Source organism: Triticum dicoccoides, chromosome 2A (assembly GCF_002162155.2).
Source record: "Triticum dicoccoides isolate Atlit2015 ecotype Zavitan chromosome 2A, WEW_v2.0, whole genome shotgun sequence".
NCBI classification, from domain to species: domain Eukaryota; kingdom Viridiplantae; phylum Streptophyta; class Magnoliopsida; order Poales; family Poaceae; genus Triticum; species Triticum dicoccoides.
The window spans coordinates 49,648,094-49,672,111 of NC_041382.1; the positions used below are offsets into that span (position 1 = coordinate 49,648,094).

The 24,018-nt window shown below is 46.0% G+C and overlaps 2 protein-coding genes across 3 annotated transcripts; both read right to left on the reverse strand.

Moving 5' to 3' along the window:
- Positions 1–1,100: 1,100 nt before the first annotated feature.
- On the reverse strand, positions 1,101–4,033 carry LOC119353145 (protein MALE DISCOVERER 2-like). The gene is made up of 6 exons (XM_037619734.1): positions 3,705–4,033; positions 3,527–3,596; positions 2,504–2,913; positions 2,225–2,415; positions 2,016–2,148; positions 1,101–1,899 (listed from the first exon to the last, which is right to left on the reverse strand). The coding sequence occupies exons 1-6, from the start codon at positions 3,826–3,828 to the stop codon at positions 1,316–1,318; spliced, it is 1,512 nt and encodes a 503-aa protein (XP_037475631.1). The 5' UTR covers positions 3,829–4,033; the 3' UTR covers positions 1,101–1,315.
- Positions 4,034–5,573: 1,540 nt separating this feature from the next.
- LOC119353146 (ubiquitin-activating enzyme E1 3) lies at positions 5,574–11,334 on the reverse strand. Of its 2 annotated transcripts, XM_037619736.1 has the most exons (7): positions 11,194–11,334; positions 10,787–11,052; positions 9,392–9,609; positions 8,434–9,228; positions 7,486–8,354; positions 6,572–7,004; positions 5,574–6,442 (listed from the first exon to the last, which is right to left on the reverse strand). In XM_037619736.1, the coding sequence occupies exons 2-7, from the start codon at positions 11,037–11,039 to the stop codon at positions 5,846–5,848; spliced, it is 3,165 nt and encodes a 1,054-aa protein (XP_037475633.1). In that variant the 5' UTR covers positions 11,040–11,052; positions 11,194–11,334; the 3' UTR covers positions 5,574–5,845. The 2 variants fall into 2 exon arrangements, with proteins under 2 accessions (XP_037475633.1, XP_037475632.1); XM_037619735.1 differs by lacking the exon at positions 11,194–11,334 and having other exon boundaries at positions 10,787–11,081.
- Between the last annotated feature and the right edge of the window lie 12,684 nt (positions 11,335–24,018).

Here is a 24,018-nt window from a genome sequence, read left to right on the forward strand (position 1 = left end):
CTCAGGCGCTGCCGCCGAGCGCTGCGGCTTCTCCGGCGAGGCCAACCGGCGGACCCCATTAGGTTGCTGCACGAAAGACCTCCCGACGGTGCTGTCGTGAATGCTACAACCATGTGCCACAAAGCTACAACAAGCTTGCAAAGATGCTACAACGTGTGCACAACGGAGCTACAATCGGCAACATGTGTCGTCAAATGCTGCAACCCGAGTTTGCCGGAGTTTGTAGCCACTATGATCTAGCGATATTTGCTACAACTGGTGTCGATTTTTGCTACAACCGGTGTCTCATTTTGCGGCTTTGCCATAGTCAGCGTCGGGAATTTTTTGCTACAATGCTATCACGCCATGCTACAACCAGCACTTCAATTTGCTGTAACCATCTCAGAGTTTTGCTACAACCAGCACTTCATTTGCTACTATCAGAGTTTTTTCTGTACCAGCGATTTTTTGCTACAACCATAGTTTCAATTTGCTGGAACCAAGTTTTCAAAATGATTCAACAGGATGCGGCGACACAGATATGTTTTCTTGACAACTTTTTTTTGTTGCGAGTGTCGGCGGCGAGCACGGCACGGCGGCGAGCATGACGCGGAGCTGCAACTGGCGACTGGCGTTGCCGGAGCCGCGAACCATCACCAGCGAGGGAAGCTGCATCCCACGGGGGCGGAGTTTTTGCTTCATGCATGGATCCTGGCGAGAAACATGAGAGAAGACGGCGGCGACCGATGGCGCTTCCAGCAGCGCAAGGGCGGCAAAGAGAGGAGGTCCAGGTGAGTGGGTGACGGCCGGCGGCTAGGTGGACGTCCAGGCAATGGGGCTTTGTGGAGAGGAAGAGGGAAAGGGGAAGTCAAGGCAATGGGGCTTTGTGGAGAGGAAGAGGGAAAGGGGAAGTCAACGCTGGGATCGAACGACTCGCAGTCGCGGGATCGGGTGGCTGGGGCTAGTCCGGCCCAACCGTTCGGCTGGACTGCCAGCGCCTATCACTGCCCAATCTGAAATTGCTTATTTCGCTGAGATTTTTTTGGGATGGTTTTAATTTATTGGATGATTTTAACTTTCACAGCCAAAGCCTAGCTGGATTTGATCTTGTACCTAAGAACTGATCAAATCATAGGTAAACATGGCGTAAACCACACATCTCCCCGTTTACTCTCACTAAATTTGCTGGCAGGACACCTCATTACAATGCCACTAACCCACTACTACACGTTCAAGCTCAAAGCCACAGCCAACTTTCCAGTACAAGGAACAACAAAGCAAACCAAAGAATCCATGATCATAACAGGGGAAATAGACTGCCCAAGGGATTCACCATTCAGGTAGCTTCAGCAGACATGATCTCAAGCTCAGCCCACCACAGCGGCGACACCTTCGGAGTCGCGCCCTCAGGCCCCACCGCTGTGATCTCCTTCATCTGCGCCGCCACCTGCGCCATCCGCGGTCTCTTGCTCGGGTCCGGGTCGATGCAGGACCTCGCGACGTCGCACAACGCGCGCGCGGTTTCTTCAGGGAAGGAGCCCAGGCTCGAGTCCATCAGCTCTGCAAGAGGCATCTTGCCTTCAAAATAGATGGACGCCCACTGTTCAAGTGGCAGGTCTTGCTCAGGGAAGGGTACTCTCCCGGTTAATATCTCCAGCAGTATAATGCCATACTGATGCACGATGCTCTCCGCGTCCAACATGATGCAGTCGTCGGTGACGGAATCGGATCCCTTGGTGCCATTCCAGAAATCAAGATCTGAAACCTTTGCGGCGAAATCATCGGTGAGGTGGATAGTTGTTGAGCTGAAGCTCCTTGGCACGACGGGTGGATTGAGCTTGTGCATTTGCTCGAGACAGTATGCTATCCCCATCGATATTCTAAGTCGTGCCATCCAGTCCAGATTCTCAGCTTCTCTAACTGCAACACAATCAAAAGCATTATGAAATACTGAAATTGTTGAGACGTGTCTGGACATTATAGGAATCATTCTGTTGACAGAGAAAATTAAAAGGATATATTATGTACACACTTACCATGGAGATGCTCGAAAAGGGTTCCATTTGGAGCATATTCAAACACCATAGCTCTGGTGAAAGGATTTTCTTCTTCACAGTAGCCAAGCAGATTTATAAAATTCTTGTGGCCCACTTTGGATAAACTCGAGATCTGAAACCACAGCCGTTTCAGTCAATGTGTATTACGCAAAAAAAAAGTGCATAAGGAGGTCAGTGGCAGCTCTTACCTTTTTCCTGTACTGGGATTCACATTCTTTTGACCAATCATTCTTAGATGATATTAAACTTGACACAACCGCTATTTCGACTCCGCTTGACAATGTTCCCTTATACAACATGCAGTTAGCCGTAGAACCAATTATATTGCTGAAATCCTCACAGGCTGCTTCCAGCTCTGACCGTTTCAGTGAAGGCACACCTGGAAAACATGATTGGTCATGTGTTAAGGTGCAACCGAGGTACTCTAAATATTGTATACAAATATGCACAAGTAAAAAGAAGGTTACCTGTCACAAATGCTCGCTGCAGTTGCCCGCTTAGCCCTGTGACCCAAGGCCTCACAGTACCCACTTTCTTCGCCCGGCAGTACACAGCAAACGCCGCTGTCATGACAAGGAGAGATGCACCACCCGCCGTGACCAAACCGTAGGCTCTCCAGGAATGCCTATGCAAAGGGTTGACTGGGGCAGCAACTTGAGGATCATGACTTGGCTGTGGGGTGGAAGGCAGAGGCCTGACCACATGTGGAGGGGCTAACAATGGCGAGGCTTTCGGCGGAGCGGCGAACGGCGACGGCGATGGAGCGGGCGAGGGTGCTCTTGGGTGACGCCCGCGCTTCTTGTGGCCAGGAGCTCGAGTCGGCGGCATGAGAGATGGTGGGAAGGTTATCTGTAGCAGTCTTCTTGGATGCGAATTTCTGATGTTCCGACGGCACATGAGGCAAAACAAAGAAAAGGTTAATATACTTGGTGCATCTCATATGAGTAAGAAACAGCTGCAGTTGAGCAAGAAACACCTTGATCATCATAAATACGGAGTAAATAAATTTCACTCATGGCAACACCTCCAGATGTAAGAACAGGGTATTCAGTAAGCATATGCTTATCTCGAGCTGTATGGAATCATTATAAAAAATATATATAGTGCCAATTCAGATTTGTTAATCCGTTTTCAGATGCTGGCACGATTGATTGATACCAGAAGAAAAATGATTGGATCAATCAGGCAGAGACATGCCCTCCCCCCAGATTTGTGCCACCTTTCAGCCTCCCGTACCGAAACTATAATAACCCGGCTCCACCTAACCACCGGCCGATAAGCCAGGCCGCCTCAAATCATTGCCGAATCACCAACCAAGAACACCCAGGGCAAGCCAATTTACAGTTATACAGTTGCATACATACGTCCCCCCAAAGAATCCCAGAAAATTCCAACCCAAGCTCTACGACTAATATCTCGCAAAAAAATGAAGAAGCTCTATGACTAATAGCACTGAAATCACCAAGGCCGCCGCGGATTCGCGAGCTCACCTGAGTTCAACGGAAGCGGCGTCCGTGCTCGCGCCCCATTCCTGAGCACCACCAAGTCCTCCTCCAGCCGCTGCAGAAACCAAGAGCGCCCAGAATCAGCTCGCCTGGATCACCGGAAGTAGTCCAAGAAAGAGACAAGCAAGCAAGCGAGCGAAAACCCAAGAAGAAGAAGACGGACCTGCGGCGGCGCGGGCGAGCGGGCAGGAGACGGAGACCAGCATCAACAGAAGCAGAAGCAGCAGCGGCGGCGGCGGCGGCACGGGAAGCCGGTGGAGCGAGGAGGGCGGCGGGTCGTCCATCATCAGCACGGCAGGTCGTGGGGAGGAATGGAATGGCAGCGGCGGCAAGAGGATCACGGGGCAGTGGCATGTGGCTGGAGCGAGTCGCGGGGACCGAATGGGAAGAGAGGAGAATGAAGCTGAGGCTGCTCGGTGTATGGTGGTTCGGTGGCGAGGGAGGGGAGAGGGTGGGGGGATCTGGGAAGGGAAGCGCGTGAGCGGTGGAGGAAAGAGGTTGGACGCGGCCAAGGGGACGGGGGAGAAAGGCGGGCGAAAGAGACCGGCCAGCGCGACGACAATCGTCATTTATTTTCCTTAAAAATAAATAAATGCTTTCCTTTTCTGTTTATTTTCTTATAGTATATCATTAAAGCTTGGCAAAAAGGCTTGACGTGGTAACGCTATTTTTTTCTCGTATTTTGCTGTTTTTTGGCCTGTTTTAAATGCTTTCCTTTTCTGTTTATTTTGTTTATAGGTTCGTTTTCTCTTCCGGCTGAAGCAAAGGGAATGAAAAGGGAATCATTTAAAGCAGGCCAAAAGAGAGGAAAAAAGAAGAAGATTTGCAAATCACGGGTTCGCAAAGTGTTTAAAAGTCTTGAGCTGAGTTTGCGCCGACGTCCTGCCAATTAGCAGGGTAGACTGTGCGCCATGGAGAGTTTTTGTCCATGTTTGACAATTCGGATTTGCTAATTCTCGTATGTAGGACTAACAAAGCCTCATCTAACTGCTGCATCATTTGATCGATCAATTGGAAAGAAATGAAGAAAGAAATTCCGCACAAATCATTGCATAAAATCAAATGGTGTGAAGGTGATTCTCATCTACTCCCTCCGTTCATGAATATAGGATGTTCCATCTTTTCTGTGAACCGGATGGTAGACACGTTTTAGTATGTTTGTTCACCCATTTCACTCCGTATGTACTACACTTATATCGAAACATCCAAACACCTTATATTTGTGTGAACGAAGGGAATGGATGAGACCCAGCCACCTCCTTGAAAATAACGTGGAAATTCAACTCGTGCGTGCGTGCTTACGGACATGGACCGGGAGACCAAGCACGACGGATTGTTTACTTGTGGTGCAACTTATACCTCGTAATAATAATTTGGTTTACATGGATGGGAGGTGGCCCAGAAGCAGAGCAGTTGACCGTGACCAGCAGCAACAGTATTTTTCTTTAATCGCAAATAAAGTATCACCAAGACTCACATGCCGCATTGATCACTGATTTGGACGTGATCCTCCTTGGCTCTCCTCATCAAGTGCCCCCCGAATTACTCTACAATCAAGTGGCGGTTATCCGTGACCCATTCCACCTCGCCGTCGGATCCGGCTTGCCTGCTCCCTTTTCATGCTCCCATCCGTGCTCCCACTTCATCCTACGGCTGTTATTTTCTCTTTTTCTTTTCTAATCTAATCATCTTCCCCCTGATTTTCAAGGGGTGGGGCCGTCGACCGTTAACGAGTGGATTAACTTAAGTACTACTAGAGAGTCTGACGACGCGGGATAAAATACCTGATCTTGCCTCGTTTCGGTGTCGACACGATCTTTGAGCTACGAAGAAAGAGAGCAACAAAAATATAATATCAGGTGACGCATTGTTTTAGGAGCTAAACTGCGCTCCAGATCCGGCACCCTATTCTGCCTGGAGTGCCAAAACCTCACCTCTTTGAGCCTGACTAAGAATCTAGGGGGAAAATCCTGACGGAAAACCGTCACAGATTCAGAGAGAAGACTGGAGATGAAAGATGACAATGCGCGCATAAAGGGAAAAGATGGCACTACCAAATGTTGGTAACCTGTCAATTAACCGTAACCGATGTGTCTGCTGTTCATTCCTCCAACTCCAACTATTTGACTGCGACCAACCAGCAGATAACTGTAGGACCAGTATACCACAAAGAGAGAACATCTTAGGTGACCATGATAGAGCTATCAGCGCGAGAGCGGCGGCTAAACTACTACTACATCAGTGGCTTTCGCGAGACAACTGAGTTCTGGAGATGCGGCAAGGCTTCTTATCTCGAGACCCAGACTAGCGGAAGTAAACCGACACGAGGGGGATGTCGACGTCGTTCTCGTCCTCGTCCTCGCAGGCCACGCCGATGTCCAGGTGCCTCCGGTACTCGGGGACGTCCACCTTGGCCACCTCCCTGGCGATGTCGACCACCTTCTTGGTCAGCCGGTCCTTGTGCCTCGCAAACATGTTGTTGTACAGCAGGGAGGTGCCGCACGAGATGCTGTAGGCGGTGAGGCCCTTGTCGGCGAACCACTGCAGGAGCTCGGCGAGGGTGAGGTTGCCCTGGACGGACCACCGGTCCCACACGGTCCAGCTCGTCTCCTTGTGCTTCATGACCTTGGGCGGGACCGGCTCGGCCATCGAGAAGAGTGGGAGGGCGAGGTTCGCGAATGTGTTGCGGTAGTCCTCGACGGGGTGCTCGCCGGCGATGACCTTGTACAGCTCGAGGCACACGAGTCCTGTGGCCATGGCGGTTGAGGTTGCAATGGCCGGGATGATCCTGCCTGCGATGAACTTGGCCTTCAGCTTGTCCACCTCTGGGATGCTGTAGTTCCTTGCACGCATGTTTGCTAATCCGGATATTAAATCCATGTGGAAGTTGGTGTCATCATCCTGTACAAGCAAACTCAAGGCATTGTTACATGCTGAAGAGTACAGAAGGGTTGTGATGTGGATGTAAGCACTTGTGAACAAAACTTTTGAACCTAAGACTTGCTGATGCAAAGATTTGGGAATAAATACCTTCTCAAATTGGATAGGTTTCATTTGGAATCCTGGAGGTAGCATCTTGGCATATTCTTGCAACTTAGCCAGAAGATCTTCAATAACGGCGACATCATCAACTGAGGTGCTGGAAAGATTCGATGCCTTCTCATCTGTCACAATATTAACCCCTTGCTTTGGCTCAAACGTAGGAACTGCAATTTTGTTTACTACATCAGCCAGCTTACTAGTATCCTTTGCCCATTCAGGTATAGCAACCCCAAATGACTCCGCTCTCAATATCGAAGCAGACATGATGAAGTTAAGGTGAGATTGATCAGCAGCTGAAAACTGCAGTGCACGGGGGAAGCGCTTGGGGGCAGACCAGAAAGGAGCACCCATACTAGTGGCAGCATCTTCAGGAAAAGTGAATGTGAGCTGCTTCACGCGGTTTAAGAAATAATCCTCAAATCTGGCAAAAAACGAAAGGAGAGAGATTTTAACTTGAGCCAAAACGTGAAGCACAAAAATGAGCTACACACACCTCTAAGGAAAAGAGAAGTTATAGAAGAAGTACGGTACTTCATGCCAATGCCTTGTGAACGCAAGGTGATATAATCTCAAGTTCTCAACAGTACTAGTCTATACAGATCACACAATTGAATGTTCAAATAAAAGTGAAAACGGCTGAATCACATCATCCATGCCTGGTAGACCGAGCTAATATTTTTTTGTGATGAATTATCTAGACAACTAAGTTAGCAGCTTAAAATCTAGTTGAGAGCCTAGCAAAAATGTAACAAAATTCATGTAAAGGAGAATGTGATGTTTTTGTTATAAATTATCTAGACAACCAAGTCAGCAGCTTAAAATCCAGTTGAGAACCTAGCAAAAATGTAACAATATTCATGCAAAGGAGAACGTAACAAACAAAGGCAGAAAAGAGAACGTACTTCAGTCGGGCCCAGCTTATGCAATCATCAAATGTACTGCACCGGTCCTTGTTAAGACACTCAGAGACACGTTCAAGCAATTCTCTTGCTTGAGCATCACCTGCCTTCCTCATTGCAGCAGCATATTGAGCAGGGTTAGACAGAAAAGAGTTCACTTCATTTGGCGTTTTCTCGAGCAAACCCTCAAACTCTGAACGAGCCCATGTCAAGCAGTGATCAATGTTGTGTGGAAAAGAATGGACTGTGCACATAGGCGCCTGCTTCTCAGGAGGATCTCTTGAAGCCCCGTAATTTTCAGTAAGGTGAGGAATCACCATTTGAGTATTGCACTTTGCGCCCAATGTACCTGACTCCAGTAGTGGCTTCTGGAAGTACAGGCACCTCATGTCCATATACATCCTGGCATTGACATTATCAAGTGCATTGATGACAACATCTAGGCCCTCCCAGAATGTGTCATGGAAGACATTCTCGGTATCTGGACAGGCACGGTTCTGGAGAGCATCAATGTGAAGGCTGGGGTTGATAGCACTAGCGGCTGTAGCAGCCACAGTAGACTTTGCCTGTCCAATATTCCAGTCACGGAACAAGAATTGACGGCTTAAATTACTTCTCTCAATGATATCATCATCTGTTATGGTTAACTTTCCCTTGCTGCTACAAGACACCCCCATTAACGCAAGGTTTTTCAGGAATTCACATCCAAGAGCACCAGACCCTACAACAAAAGTATTAGCCTCCTCCATTTTCTTCTGAAGCTTGGAACCAAATACAGAGACCTGAGCATCATAGCGGTTGTTTGATGGCTTCAAGTCTTGGGGTTCCAACGGATATGTTGGCAGGGATTCAACAGAGTCAAAGTAGAAGAACTGCATAAATTGGAGCTTAATCAGAAAAGGATTATGTGTGACCATTAAGAACAAAAGACAGGTGGATCAGAGCACAAACCTGGTTGAGAGGATGGAACTTCCCTGAACAAGCCTTCACAACTTCTTGACCAACAATACCACCAAACATCGCAGCCATAGGGTTCAATACAGCTCGAGAACCACTTGCAAACTGTCGGAATAGTTTCTCATCAATAGTGTCCAGCTTGCGATCAGCTGAGGCTTCATTAATAGCAGCAGCAATCTTCAGAAAACTATGAGCATCCTCCTCACAACCAGCAGCAGGGCAGCGTCCATGGTCTTTCTTAAATTTGTCCAGAGCTTGAAATGCCAGATGAAGCACAGGGGGGCGCTCAAACTTTGAGAAGTCACTCAGAAGAACTTCTCCAGGATCTGTCATGGCATCTCTTAGTGCCTTGAAGCATAGCACCTTTGGTTCCTTCACTTGTGTGACAATTCCACCTTTTACATAAATGCCAAAGTTACTTGTGTCCTCCTCGATGCTAAATGAAAACGGTCTTGCATTTTTAACCTTCCTTGGTTTTCCATCATTCAGTTCTGTCATACCATGGACCTCAGAGAAAACAACAAGATCACCATCTTGGAATTCAAGCCGTTCATCATCAACACAGGATATCAGGGCAGGATTATCATTGCTGATCGATGCAATTATACCAGTATGCGGATCTTCACCATCAACATCAAGAACAGTAAACTTTGGTCCAAAGTCACAAAAGACACTACCAAAAAGGCCACAGACTTCAGATTTGATAAAGGAAATAGGAGGCTGGTGGTTGTGACAATAATCATCAAATTCATAAGCCTTGTCTAAATCTATATCAGTGAAAACAACAGCCTGCCATGAAAATAAGCTACAAGTTAGACAGTCATATCAAAGCGAAGTGTATGTGAAATCTGAAGTGGTGTATGCAGCAGGCTACAAATAAGGTCAGGGGTCAGCAACAAAAAGTTTGCAAGTGGAAAACAATGGATTTTGACAGCAAGGACTAGAGACAAACCTGGAACTTAGACAGGTGCTCCGTCGTTAGTTCTTCTGTCAGAGCTGATATAAGAACAGCATTGTTCAGCTCCTGCAGCTTTGCTACACAAGCAGCAGCCCTGTTCTTCCCAATGTCATCCTCAGATAAAAAGAAATTGCCAGACAAGTCCCACATCTCCACAGTTTTTACATCATGTATAGTGACAGACTTGACTCCAGCAAGGGCAAGATTCTTTGCTGCAAAAAGGGTCAGCATGTATGTTTAATACAACAGGCATAACACATAAGAAATGTGGCGTATAGTTGCAGAACCTGCTAAGACTTTTAACTAGTATAAACATTTAAAAAGAATTGGCTAGCCACAAACAGCACAAGTACTGCACCCATCCCCAAGTTTCATTCGCATTGCTAATCAATAAATCAAAGGAGCATCCAGCAATACCCAGTTTAGCTGTTATGGACCATTACATGCCCAACACGGTGGGTTAAAAACTTTCAGCAATTTCAGATCAGTATCTCTACCATATTTGGGCAATATCACCTCTACAACAAACAAAAACAAACCCATAGACTAGCTAATCACTTAATCTGCATGGATTGGGCATTGGTGTAGAATTTTCCAGTACAATTCTGCATCTAGAATACAGTAACGTGGTAAGCCTTTTGTATAAACATATGAAATTTATGGACTCGGCTCCCCTGACGTACTGCAGGGAGCAGTTGGGTCACTGACAGGTGGGCCAACTTGCTTTCGGGCCCACCTGTCAGTGACCCAACTGCACCCTGCACTACGTCAGAGGAGCCTCGTCCGAAATTTATATAGACAGAAATAGCACAAGCACTCATACCCCATCCCCGGGTTCCATTCCCATTGGTACTGAAACAAGCATCTAGAAGTTCGCAGTCTAGCTGTCAGAGCATCCCATCCCCAACACAAGCGTTTAAAAACGTCCAGCGAATCCAGACCAGTATCTACCAGAGTTCAGGCAATATCAGCACTACATAGCAGACAAAAACAGACCCCATAGACCAGTCAATCTCTACATGGAATGGACATTGATACAGATTTTCCCAGGGCAATTCAGAATATGCAGTATGCCATTGCAACAAACTAAATATTTATACGATAAGTATCAACCAGATCAATATATGCGGTATGTCATTGCAATTCAGTATATGCAGTATGTCATTGCAACAAACTAAACAATTCCAGATCAGTATCAGCCAGAGTTTGCGCAATAGCAGCACTACATAGCAGGCAAAAACAGACCCCATAGCATAGACCAGTCAATCTCTACACGGAACGAACATAGGTGCAGAATTTCCCAGCACAATTCAGTGTATGCACGACATGTCATTGCAACGAACTAATAAACAAAAAATGGCAGGCGGAGAAGGGATTAGCAGACGTAACCAATTTCGGCGCCAAGCCCGTTGAGCCCGGAGACGAGGACGTCGGAGGCGAAGAGGCGGCGCATGGTCTCCCTCCCGTACACGGCGAGCTGCCTGCTGTGGAGGTCCTCGTCGATCTCCTGCGGCGCGGCGCCGTTACTGCCCCCGCCGCCGCCCGCGCCCTCCGTCTCCCCGAGCCTGGGCCTCTTGGCGTCCCCTCCGCGGCCGTTTTCGTCCCCCGCCGCGGCGTCGGACGGCCTCTTGGACGGGAGCATGGCGCGCAGGCCCCTGCGCAGCAGCCGCCGTAAGCACCCCATGGTCGAAACGCGCGCCCAATCCGAAACAGCAGGGAGCGGAGAAGACCATGCCTCCCGCGCGAGGCGAGCGCTAAGTACTGCCAATCGGGGGAACGGAGCGGAAGGAACGTACCTGTGGGGCGGCGGCCTCGCCGGCGCGGGGAGGGAAGGGATCGGAGGAGGCGCGACGCGTGGCGGCTAGGTTTCGGCGCGGGGCGGCGTGGGAGCTTCGGGAGGGGGTACTGATTCGTGGGGCGGGCGGCGGGGGGAGGGAGGGGGATGGGGAAGGGGGGAGGCGGCGCTGGTGCTGGCAGCGCGTTTGGACTGGTGGGGAGGATGACGGGGAGGGTTTATATGCGGGGAGGCCGGATTGGCTGCTCGCGAATTTTAGGGTGGGTTTGAAAGCGGGGGTTCAGTGCTTGCCCATTTCGAAACCCGGCTAGCGCTGGCACTCTCCGATGTGCTACTGTCTGCCAACCGTGTTGTGGTTGTACAAGATTTCAAAATACAAACTCGATGAACAATTTTTGTTTTTGATGAATCGGTCACCGGGGGGAGGAACCCCCGCCGGTATGTTGACCTCGGTTCCAATAGAGATTGATCTGGCTTATGTGGGAGACCGGATTGAAAACCATTGATTGGTTGATATCCCTGCGATAGTTGGTAACTTGGCACTTCCAGTTGATATTGTTGTGTTGGAGATGTAGGATAAGAGCTTTCCTATTTTTATTTTTTGGGGGAACGAAGAAAACCGGACCGAAAATCATATAGGGTAAAGTGAAACACACACATACAAAAGGATCAATGTGACAATACAAGGAGCAATCACGTAAGCACAGGTGGTTAAGAGATGCAGCACCGGTTATGTCATAAGAAAATACGTTACATGACACCTTGGTAGGGGTCTTGCATAGCTGAAGTCTCAGTTCGAAGGTCACGCGAGAATTTACCCAGGTTCAAGCCTTCGGAGAGTAATCCCCTACATCCTACTCGTGTTTCTTATTCATGGGGGAGGGATATCTCATGTTGGGGTTACAATGGTGTGGATGAGATGGCTACCAAGAGTTGGTCTATCTAAGATTAGCCTCCCATTATATACACGTCGGAGGCTAGGCTTTTACAGAAAAAGATGCGATCCAGGTGCCGCCACCACCAACTTGGGAGTCAAGATGATCGCCAGGTGCTTATCTTCCCATTTGGTCTCCCTTCAGTCGCTGGGCCTCGTGGGCCCTCTGGCGGGTCTTCTGTTGGGCTCCCCTCGGTGAGCCACCTCCGATGTTTGACACCGTCATGGGAGGCCAATCATTTTTGTACGAGTTACAACTCCACCCCTGACATGAAATTGGTGGGGGTCGTCTTTTTTCTTGTCCCAGTTGCAAGTCCACCCTCGACACGCAATTGGGCCCAACCCAAAATTGTCCTAGTTGCAAGTCCAACTACACCTCTAGAAGCAATTGGGGGCCCGCCTTTTTCTTCCAGTTGCCATTACATCCTCAATACGCAACTAGGGGGGCGACCAATTTTGTCACAATCGTAACTTCACCCTTGGTACACATATAGGGGCCCTACCCATTTTTGTGTCAGTTGCAACTTCATCCTCGAGACACAACTTGTCTTGACCGAGTTGTCACCCTTGACTCGAAACTCAACCAACCCAGTTGCATGTGCACCCTCGATACACAACTATTCCTGACCCAGTTGCATATCCACCACCGACACACAACTCACCGACCCAGTTGCATGTCATACAAATTTGATTATTTTTTTTGAATTTTTTCCGCAATGCAACTTATAAAATGTTCACTGTATTTTAAAGAAATCATTGCGTATTTATAAAGTCTTCATCATGTACTTTGAAAGAAAATATTCACCTCGTCCTAAAAGATGTTTGCCATGCATTTTAAAAGGTTTATCGTGTATTTTTAAAATGTCTTATGTGTGTCTTTAAATTTGTGACAATTATTAGAATTCATGAACATTTTTTAAATTCGCTTTTTTTAATTCTTGAATATTTTTCAAATTTGTGATTTTTATTGACTACATGAACATGTTTCTTATTCATGAACAATGTTGGAATTTGTGAACATATTTTCATATTCATGAATATTATCCAAAATTCGTGAACATTTTTTAAAAGAGCATTTTTGACACCCAAATAGACTAATTTGTTTGAAAAGGAAAAGAAAACCCCTTTTTTACGTGCCCATGTAGGCGCTGACATACAGTTCCTGAACCTAGAAGTGAAAGGAAGTAACTTGGGGCCTATTCTGATGTCTTACAACTTCTCAAGAAATTCTCAGATTCAGCTTCTGGACTTGGCTTCTCGCTTCACCTGGCGCTGGGATTTCGTTCGGTAGGAGTAGTAGAGCTTCTCGAGCGCTGGCTTCTCGCTACAGCACGCTTGCAGGCCAGCTGGTGGGACTGCAGGCCTGCTCGTCCCAGCTTGGGCCGGCTGGAAGCAGCCCATTGCGGGCGCAAAGTGAAGCCCACAGGCCGAAAGAGAGAGAGAGAGAGAGAGAAAGGATGGCTGGGCTGATTTTGATGGTTTTTTTTTTCAGAGGAGCAATTTTCCTGCGATTTTGTGGCTGTACAGAGAGCTATCCAGAGAGCTATTTTTACTACTGTAGTGTTCAAAGAATAGCACAAATGTATATTTCAAACTATCACTAGTATTCCCAGTTAAGACAAGTTATAACAATGATGAATGACTAGTTTTGTCATGTGTCATACAACAAAAATTTCATGAACATAATGTGTCATATTTGTATATACGTTTGCAAATCAAAATGGCCACACATCTAAAGGCATGAACACGATCACTTCACCAGCTAAGAGCAATGGTGGTAGCTAGTTCGTGTCTAACAAATCCATGTTAGGACCACTTTCCGTCGGTATTGAAACATCCGGTGCATTTGGAGGAATAACATTCTTCTTGTCTCTCTCTAGAATAGTTGGGACATAATTCGGATCCCTCTCACATCGAAGAAAGTGGAGATCCTCTTTGTCATCGAGACAGACATAGCTGTGTCTTCAAACTTCATGAACTCGCAAGGGCCACTAGACCAACACGCTTGGAACCTCCACGTTGTCAAGCAAACGGCAACTCCAATTCTGCTTCGATACTGGCGCCTCGGACCTATGAGAAGACCAATCGGATGATAACATTGCAGCGGAGTTAAGAGATTTTTGAAGAAAAAGGAGATGACATAGGTGCGTCGAAGCACTATCGGCACTTGGCTTGCCGACCAACCGACGCTTCACCTTTAAGTCTGGCAGTTGAGATGCCTATATAGCGTTGCTACCCGGCCTAGTAGAGCATCGAGGAATACAATGAACACTAGTGACAAGCGACCAAAAAAAAGTAATAGAACATCTTCTACGGAAACAAATGAATGAAAATCAAGAATACAGCTCAAAGGTGCTGCACCATTAGCACATTGTTTTCTACCGAGTAACTAGATTGGCACCAGGCTTGGAACGTAAGGGATTAACTCGTAGCTATAGGCATTTTCTTTTGGGTACTTAACATGTGTGTTTGAATCTGGATGGTGATAGATCAAGCCATACATAGTAGCCACATGCCTAACTCCTTCTATGGTTTGGCTATCATAGCACATGAGATTGTAAGATTCTCCTTGGAACAATATACGGTCATTAGACATGGTTGTCATTATGTGTATATGGCATGGGACATTTACATGACACCAAACCCATCGTGGCGGATTGGAGCCATCCGTCCCATGTTAGTTGTTGTTGGGACAGATGTATCTAGACGTATTTCAGTACTAGATAAATATTTTTAAGCAACAATATAATTAATATGGGGCCGAGTAATTTCGTAGTAGCCCTAGTTGCAAGTTGACCCCTTGACTCGCTACTGGGGCTTTTTTTCTAGTTGTAGGTGCCTCAGTTGCAAGTCAACCCTTGACTCGCAACTGCGGCTTTTTTCATAGGTTGTAGGAGCACCCCTGGCCCCGACCCTTCAGTTGCAAGTCAACCCTCGACTCGCAATTTGCTATTTTTTCATAGGGTTGTAGTTGCATGAGGGGGGACCCGACCCAGTTGCATGTCAACTATCGACACACAATTGGGCTTCTCCATAGGTTATAGGATTGTACTTGCGCTTCTTCACAGTTGTAGGTGCCCAAGTTGCAAGTCAACCCTCGATTCGTAACTGGGGCTTTTTCGTAGGTGTAGTTTCCCTAGTTGCAAGTCGGCCATAGACTCGCAACTAGGGACCCCTAGTTGCAAGTCAACCATTGACTCACAATTAGGGATTTTTTCTTTCATAATTATAGTTTGCAAGTCCACCTTTTTACTCGCAACTGGGTTCTTTTCTGTAGTTCTGTAGCTTTTCCCTAGTTGCAAGTCCACGTTCAACTCGCAACAAGGCCTACTAGAATAGAATCATCGTTCATTTCCTAAGCTGCACATCAGTGTCCAATCTTCATGTTTAGTGTTCATTGCTCCCTTGGCAGACCAATGTTCAGTGTCCATTTGTTGTTTGATACATGATTGAACGTGTTTTAGACTTCCATTTTTATACATCACTAATCAAATGACCGGGTTAATTTTAGAGCACCGAGTGTTCTTACTCTCTGCACCTATTTTATTGTTGAACCACTACATATGAACTTACTAGTACTAGACCTATGACCATTTTTTCAACTACTTTCGATGGAATCGTAACAGTGGAAGTCATGAATTCGAAACCTACCTGTAGAGTACAGGCACTGGACATACCTGTAATAGGTATTGGCGAAGTGTTGCCCGATTTTTTTTAATTGATGATACTCTAGCTTTTGTTTAATATTTCTATAGGACTAGCTCAAATTTTTTATTTACAAGCGCATGTGTTGTACCTACTGCCATTATCAGCTTTTATTGTCCCAAACTGAACTTGACATACAAGCTTCCAGTCAGATGTGCTTTTTTGGTAGTGCTTCTACATGGATATGAACTATAGTGAATCAGACACCAATACTATTGATGAAGATAGTAACAACTATGCACCAGATTTTGAGACTGAAAAAAATCATGTCAACGCCGACCTTACTGAAACAGATGTATCGGACCACTTGTTGTGTGAGGGAGTAATATTTTTCACTATTTTTATCAGTGTAGGAAAAATTAAGAGCAACTTTTTTCCTGTACTCACCTTGTTTGTTTCCTTTTTCGTTTCAATTCATACAGTTCAACAGGAGCACAATGAGAGGAGAGAAAGAAGAAGGACCATTCAAAATCCAAACAAGAAGGTACCTACCTCAGTACCTTCTTTTTGTAGCTACTTCTGTACCACTCACACAACTATAAACAATCAGGAATGCTTGTTATACAAACCATTTTTTGTCTCATTGCTCTTCCCCCCTTTTTTTATTGCAATACAGAGACCAAGAATGCAGGCACAAACAAGCAAAGAGGGACTGAATAGGAAAGAGCGACATCATATAGCAGCTGCAACATAAGATACATTTGACGAAGTAGTCAAGGGTGTTTGTAAGAGCAACCAAAAAATGGAGTTGGTGAGGAATTCAGGTTTTGGCTACTTGCTTGAACTAGGTGATTGCTATGTCCCAAGACATTTTTCTCAATGGGTTGCTGATCACAAGAGCACACAAAGAGGAAGCAATTGTGTTCAAACAAAGTGCCTCTTTTTCGCCCGCTTTTCTCCATCTAACCTTGTTTGACAAGCAAAGTGCCTCTTTATTTTTGCAAAGAGGCCCAGACCTGGGCGCAGTTTTTTTAGACAAACAAACAAGTTATATACCTCAAAAGGCCTAGATACAAGGCCCATGTAAAACTTTAAGGCATGTGTCCACAAAGCTGAGGAGGAGGGGGGGCAGTGACAAACAAACAAACAGACCCGTTTTGGTCAAGTTGGTGTTGAGAGGCATGTTGGAGAACATGGTGGATTGTCTTGTGATACGGCTCACAGGAATTGAGTTTTGTGTCTATCAAAGACTACCTTGCGGTTACACGAACATTTGCGGGTCAGGTGTGTGGGAAGGTGGCGCATGGCACGTGTGTCTGGGTGGCACACGACATGGCACAATGTCCGGACTTGGATTTGCAACTGCAAGTAAGTGAGTCAGATCTTGTTGGGCATTCATCTCTAGCTACTGACTACTGCCATCCCTCTACAAAGAGTTGTTCTACGCCTATGGAAGTCAACTTATAGGATGGAGGGGAGTGGGCCCTCAATGAAACTCAGGGAAGTGGTCGTGAGATGTTAGTGAAATGTTTAGCGTGTAGGGGGGGGGGGGTCCATAGGTAAATCATCTATAAGCATAGGATTTTCGCTGTACAACCCAGTAAGGTCGGTTGATTGTGAACCCTCTTAGGACCCCGTCGCTCATGTTTCACTAACGTGTGGGCCTTGCTGGAATGTGGGCACCCATGGCCACTAGGGGTTGTTACCGTGCGATCGCTTCCTTCAATCAACTCCACGGCTCGCTGCCCTCATCTCCTCCTCCTAACCAACTTCCTCGTTACCCTTTCCTCACACAACGCATGCCATGTCAACTTTGACGTCGGCTACTTCCTCGGCCTTAGAGCCACACAATCACTCTAGTCACCTACCCTCTCCCTCTTAGTCAACAATTCAACTTATCGTCTCCCCGGTTGTCTGATCCTCATGAAAGCCCCTATCCACGACCACATCCCTCCTCATTGCACCATGATGAATGGGTCGACTTCTATGGTATCCACATGGTGAGCATTGGAGGAGGTGAAGGGATAAGTTTGGCGATCGACATGACCTGAAGAAAGCGCAACCGTATGGCCAATTGTGGGTGTGGATGCAAGGGGTCAAAGAATAGGTATAAGAGATGGTAAGGACGACGAAAGACTACATATCTTAGTTACTAGAAATTGGGTGATCAAAGCAATCTACATGATGCATCTCTGCCTATGTAGCTTTGCTTACCAGAAGCTGGGTAATCAAAGCAATCTACATGATGCGTCTCTGTATATGTAGCTTTGCTTAGCATAAATTGTTCTCATGACTTTCTTTTAGCCTATGAACCTATCATCAATATAATATATTGCGCTATGTATGAGCTATTTCCTTATGTTTAAAGAATATTTGTCTCTAAATATTCCAACTTGCATGGTTTGACAGCTTGGTTTACTCACGCCCTTTAAATTGCACCATAGCTGCAATGGGTCATCTAGTAACCCTAGACAAAAGATCGAGGTCCGTAGAGGGAGGAGCGGCACATGGTTTTTCTTTCCTTTTGTAATTATTGTAAAGAGATAAACCAGTGAGAGGGGTGGTGGGAGATGAGATGAAAAAATGGACGAAAAAACCCGGCATACCAGGCTACCAACTCCTTCATTAAAAGTAGAGATGAGGCCGATAGTAGAAACCAAAAATAGGTAATAATTAATTGTGGCATTCATTATATACTATACGGGCATAACCCATGCCATTGCCAGCTCAGACGTCATAATTTTAATAGGGATAATATTTTATATGTATTAATACTTTCCTTATCAAAAATAAAAAATTAGATATACATTAATATTATCCCTAAATAGGTCCATTTGATTGCATATATATGCCATCTTGTTGCCTTAGCAACAGAACATTAGTCCGTTAACATCATTCTCTCGATAGTTTGTCCACTATATTGTGAAGGACGATGTCGAAAGTTGTGGCAGTAGTGATGGTTCTTAGTTTGATGATGACCACCTCGGCCGAGCACCAGGAGAGAGTAGTGGCAGCTACTCCAATAGAAGGAACTAGTCAATGACGGGTGCGCTATTCGGCAACTCCGACGTACTCTACTAAATCACCGTCACTCAATGGTGCGCATCCCCATTGTGGGGGTCGTGACCCAAAAAATTGTCCTCCGCCTCCTGCATGGTGACAAGTTGTATTTTTTGCGATGCTTGCTATGCTGAATACAACATTGTCCATGCTATTGTTTTCTTAGGAGAGTTCTAATACTACATTTCTTCGACTTCAACTTTTCTCTCAGTGTTTTCCTTGCTTGTATTAAATAAAAAAAAGCAAGTTCTTCGTCTACTGCAAAAATGATATAGCCCCGGCTCATCAGGGACATGCACATATATTGCTCATGAATGAATTATATTATATAGTGCGAGAGGCTAGAGAAATCTTTGACGTTTAGAATGTGAGTTATGAATGTCCTATGATAGATGCAATTTTATATGATAGAAATTTTATGAGGAGATATATGTATCATGATCATCATGCTTTTGAGGAAAATGCTAAAAGGAAAGTTCCTTATTTACATTTAATCCAACAAGTGTTTAATGGTATCAATCATCAATATTCTTGAATCTTTAAAGAGAATCAACAAGGTTATGAAGAAGATTGTCTTGAAAATGCAGCAGCTGGCGCCGGCGAAAGCAGTAGCTGCTCCGGTTCCCGTGGCAGTTGGTGCACGCAAAAGCTGATGTTGCCGGCCCTCCAGTAACCACAAAGGCTACTGCCTCGGCGGCCGCGGCAGTTGCTCCTCCGGTGGGGAAGGGTGAAGCGCCAAGGGTAGGAACGTCGGCCTCCAGAGAGGAAAGACGAGGAAGTAGGGGGCTGATTGCTTTTTAAGTTTTTTTAAGAAGGATGTCGGTGTAAAATCCTCGATCTAACGTTGTCGCTAGCGAAACGTTACACCACCTTGGCAAAAGCGGGACCCACCTCTCATAATAGTAATCAAAACATCCAAAGCCGCCAACTAAGTGCTTTCTGCAATGTGGATAGTGGTGACCAGAATGAAGAGGAAGGGTCGCAGATGGGTCGTTTGACATTTCACCAGAATATAGTTCCTGGCCATAATCTACCAACACGACTACTTTGTGCTCGGTGCTATCTACACTTCCTACCTATTCTGGCGACACTTCTGCATGTCCGAACGGCTGTTCCGTCGAATTGCAGATGTTATGGAAACCAATGAACCTTTCTTCAAGCAACGGAGGAATGTCACCGGTCTCATGTTTTTTTTCTTGTTTCTAGTAGGTGAGACCATGCCACTTTGGATATTGCATATGCACTTATGCATATATGGCAAATAATTATCTTTGCATGGTGGAGGATACAATCATAAAGTGCACAAAAGTGTTCACCGATAGAGTGGTTAGGATCTATGGAGTTCATTATCTGAGAGCACCCAACTTCGAGGACACGACGAGGCATTTAGCGATGAGTGTAGCAAAAAGGCTAGCCTGAGATGCTTGGGAGTATTGATTGTATACAGTGGAGGTGGAACAATTGATCTTTGTAGCATGGCGCGGTCAATTCATCGGGCATTGCCATGACCCAACTACAATTCTCGAAGCGGTAGCCTCTGAGGATTTAATTTGGCATTGCTACCTTGGTTTGCGCGCATATCTTACATATATCTTATCTATTTGCTAGTCTAGCAGGTGGTACTACTCCAAGTTAGGTTTGCAGTTGTTGGGGTCCTGCATGTTTCTGGAACAAGGATGTCTTGGCAAAGATCAAGACTTGTTGTGTGATTATACACAAGATGATTATTGAGGATGAGAGGAAAACACCAAGCCCCATCGGTTATGACAATGTTGGCACAACCGTGAGGCCTCGCAGGCACACAAAACGCGTTCAAGTATTTCTTGAGGTGTACCAAAAGATAGAAGACTGAGCCTCCGATGATCAGCTGGGTGAGGATCTCATTAAGCATCAATGGCAGCTAGCAGGGCGATTTTTTTAGAATTTATTTAATCAAACAAATCGTTTCAATAGATTATTTGTTGCATTTGAATTAATGTTTTGTAATAATATTGTTGAATTATTTGATGCCAAACTAGACTAGTATGATGGATAGAAGAAAACATAATAAAACAATTATGAATATTGCATATGGCAACTATGGTGATTATGTGTTTGCGCACAACCTTAAAACACAATAAAGCGCCATCCAGAAATATTTTAAATGTTGCGGATACGACAACTCCGCTGAAGTTGCTCTAATCCATAAAACAAGCCAGATCAAGGACAATGTTTTTCTTTTCCAGGGTGATGAAAGACAATGTTAACAAAAAAAAGAGGTAAGATAGGATATCATGTGGGCATTAAGACCGCCGATAGCTGCCAAGTGACCTTCAATATTTTGAAGGAAAAAGTTCAAAATGTGCGTCTAAAGTAAAACCTTGAAGAAAGAAATGTTAAATATGAAAAGACCTGTTTTAATAATTTAATAAAAAGACGAAACTGGAAGGAAGACCTTTTGCCTTCGAGACAACAAGTTTTGGGCTGTGGGCCGTAGCACGCGGCCGGCCGACATGGCAACATTGAGCACGGCCGTCGTAACGGCACTCCTATTCCGTTACAGCCGCCACCACACCTGCTCGACCCTAACGGCGTCGGCAGTGTGAAGTGTTGGAATTTTGCTAGTAGGCCTTTAGCCTAAAGCCCAACTAAAATTCTGAAATTCTCTTGGCCTATTCATGCACACATGTGAGTGGAGTGAGTGAGGCTAAAGTTTAGTCCCACCCCGGAAGTTGAGAGAGAGTTGCACCTCTTTATAAGGTGAGCTCTTCTACCACTTGTATGAGCATGAGAAGAGGAGACCTACACGCGCGCTCCTCCTCCTCGTCACGATGCGCCACGCCGCGCCGCGCCGCGGGTTGCGGGATTGAGCCGAGCCGAGGACAGAGCTATGCACGTTGTCTATATTTTTGCTGCATGGGAAAATTAATGAGTCATTAATTAATAATTAACGGACGCGTTAATTACTGAACCGTTTCCGATTCTTTTGGATCGTGACAACTCGGACATGGGATTTACTCCCACGACCTACCCAGCCCGCACTATATAGTCAGGCAGATGTCTATCCTAGCCGCCGCCGCTTCGTATGGTTTCTCACCACCGTTCCAGATCATTGCGCAGCCAAGCAATTCTTCTCCATCCCTCCTTCCGGCGTGCACCGCGAGAAGGGACAGCAGGCCTCCGGAACCCCGCCTCTCGTGATCCTGTACGGGAGAGGGGCGATCAGGTTTTTGGAGAGCGCACTCGCGCGACTACTGGCAGCGACGACTTCGCGAACGACGACTTCTTCCCCGACCTCGGCAACCTCGTCCTCGACGACATGGACGACAACGTCAACGCCGACGGTGCTGCACCCGCTGCATCGTATGTGATTCTATCCTTCCTGTTTGAGATCGTGGTAGAATTCATGCTTCTAGTATGTGCCCTAGATGTGATATGTTTATCTGCTATGCTAGTTCGCATGATTAGTTTAATCTCTGCTGCTGTGGTCATGATTTATCTTCTGTTTATTCGGATTAAATCTCGCAGTAATTTGCTCATATTTCCAACAATCCAAAAACCTGATTATAGGCAATTTACTCCGAGTGGTTTTGCTGCGCATCGAAAGCCGCCTGCCTTTAAAGGGGCGCAATATAAGAGGTGGCGCACGAGAGCAGTCTACTGATTTCAGACCATGGGCTGCTATGATGCCACCAAGGGCAAGCGTGAGGGCGATCTTAATCCAGCACAGCTGGAAGCTTTTGAGAAGATCGATACCCTCTTTAAAGGCGCTCTTCTGAGTGTTCTTGATGACTCCATTGTGGATTCGTATATGTCATTTGACAACGGCAAGGGCATGTGGGCTGCGCTCGAGGCCAAGTTTGGTGCCTCAGACGCCGGCAGCGAGTTGTACGTCATGGAGCAATTCTATGACTACAAGATGACTGATGAGCGCCCTGTTGTACAGCAGGCTCATGAGATACAGTCGCTCACAAAAGAACTTGAGTACTTCAAGTGTGTGTTGCCGGACAAATTTGTTGCCGGAGGCATCATTGCCAAGCTTCCACCTTCGTGGAACAATTTTGCTACTTCCCTGAAACACAAGAGACAGGAGTTTTCCGTTGCGGATCTCATTGGTACTCTTGATGTTGAAGAGAAGGTGAGAGCAAAGGACACACGTGCTCGAGTTGCCGAGGGAGGTTCTAGTGCCCACATGGTACAGAAGAAGAACTCCCAGCCCAACAAGTTCAAAAAAAATAAGAACAAAACTCAGGGTAAAGGCAAGTTTGATACAAAGAACAAGCCATCACATTCTACCAACTTCAAGAAGAATTCTCATAAGAAGGGGAAGGGACTTTGCCATGTCTGCGGTGATCCTAATCACTGGGCTCTGAAGTGTCCTAACCGCTTTGAGGAGCGCGAACATGAGAAGAGCGGCAAGTCCGCTAATGTTGTCATCGGTGATACTGATATGAAGGAATCAGGGTACGGTATTTTTCCTACCATCCTTTCAGTATTTCAATCCCCTGATTGGTTAATTGACACCGGTGCCAATGTACATGTTTGTGCTGACGTCTCCATGTTTTCTTCTTACCAGGAAACAGGGACTTCACCCGTGCTGATGGGGAATGGGTCACATGCCATCGTTCAAGGTGTTGGTACGGTCGATCTGAAGTTTACTTCGGGGAAGACTGTGCGTCTGAAGAACGTTCATCATGTGCCGTCCATCAATAAAAATCTCGTTAGTGGTTCCCATTTATGTCGAGATGGTTTTAAGTTGGTTTTCGAATCCAATAAAGTTGTAATTTCTAAGTGTGGACAATTTGTTGGAAAAGGCTATGAGTGCAGAGGCTTGTTCCGCCTATCTTTGTCAGATATTTGCACTAAAGTTATTAATAATGTTTGCCACAATAATGAGTCTGATATTTGGCATTCACGACTCTGTCATATTAACTTTGGTTGCATGACGCGGTTAGCCAATATGAATTTAATTCCGAAAATCTCTACTGTCAAAGGCTCCAAGTGCCAAGTATGTGTGCAAGCTAAGCAACCTTGCAAGTCCCATAAGACTGCAGAGGCAAGAGATTTGGCGCCACTTGAGCTTATACATTCTGATCTTTGTGAGATGAATGGCGTGTTGACAAAAGGTGGAAATAGGTACTTCATGACGTTGATTGATGACTCCACTAGATATTGTTATGTGTATCTTCTGAAATCAAAAGATGAGGC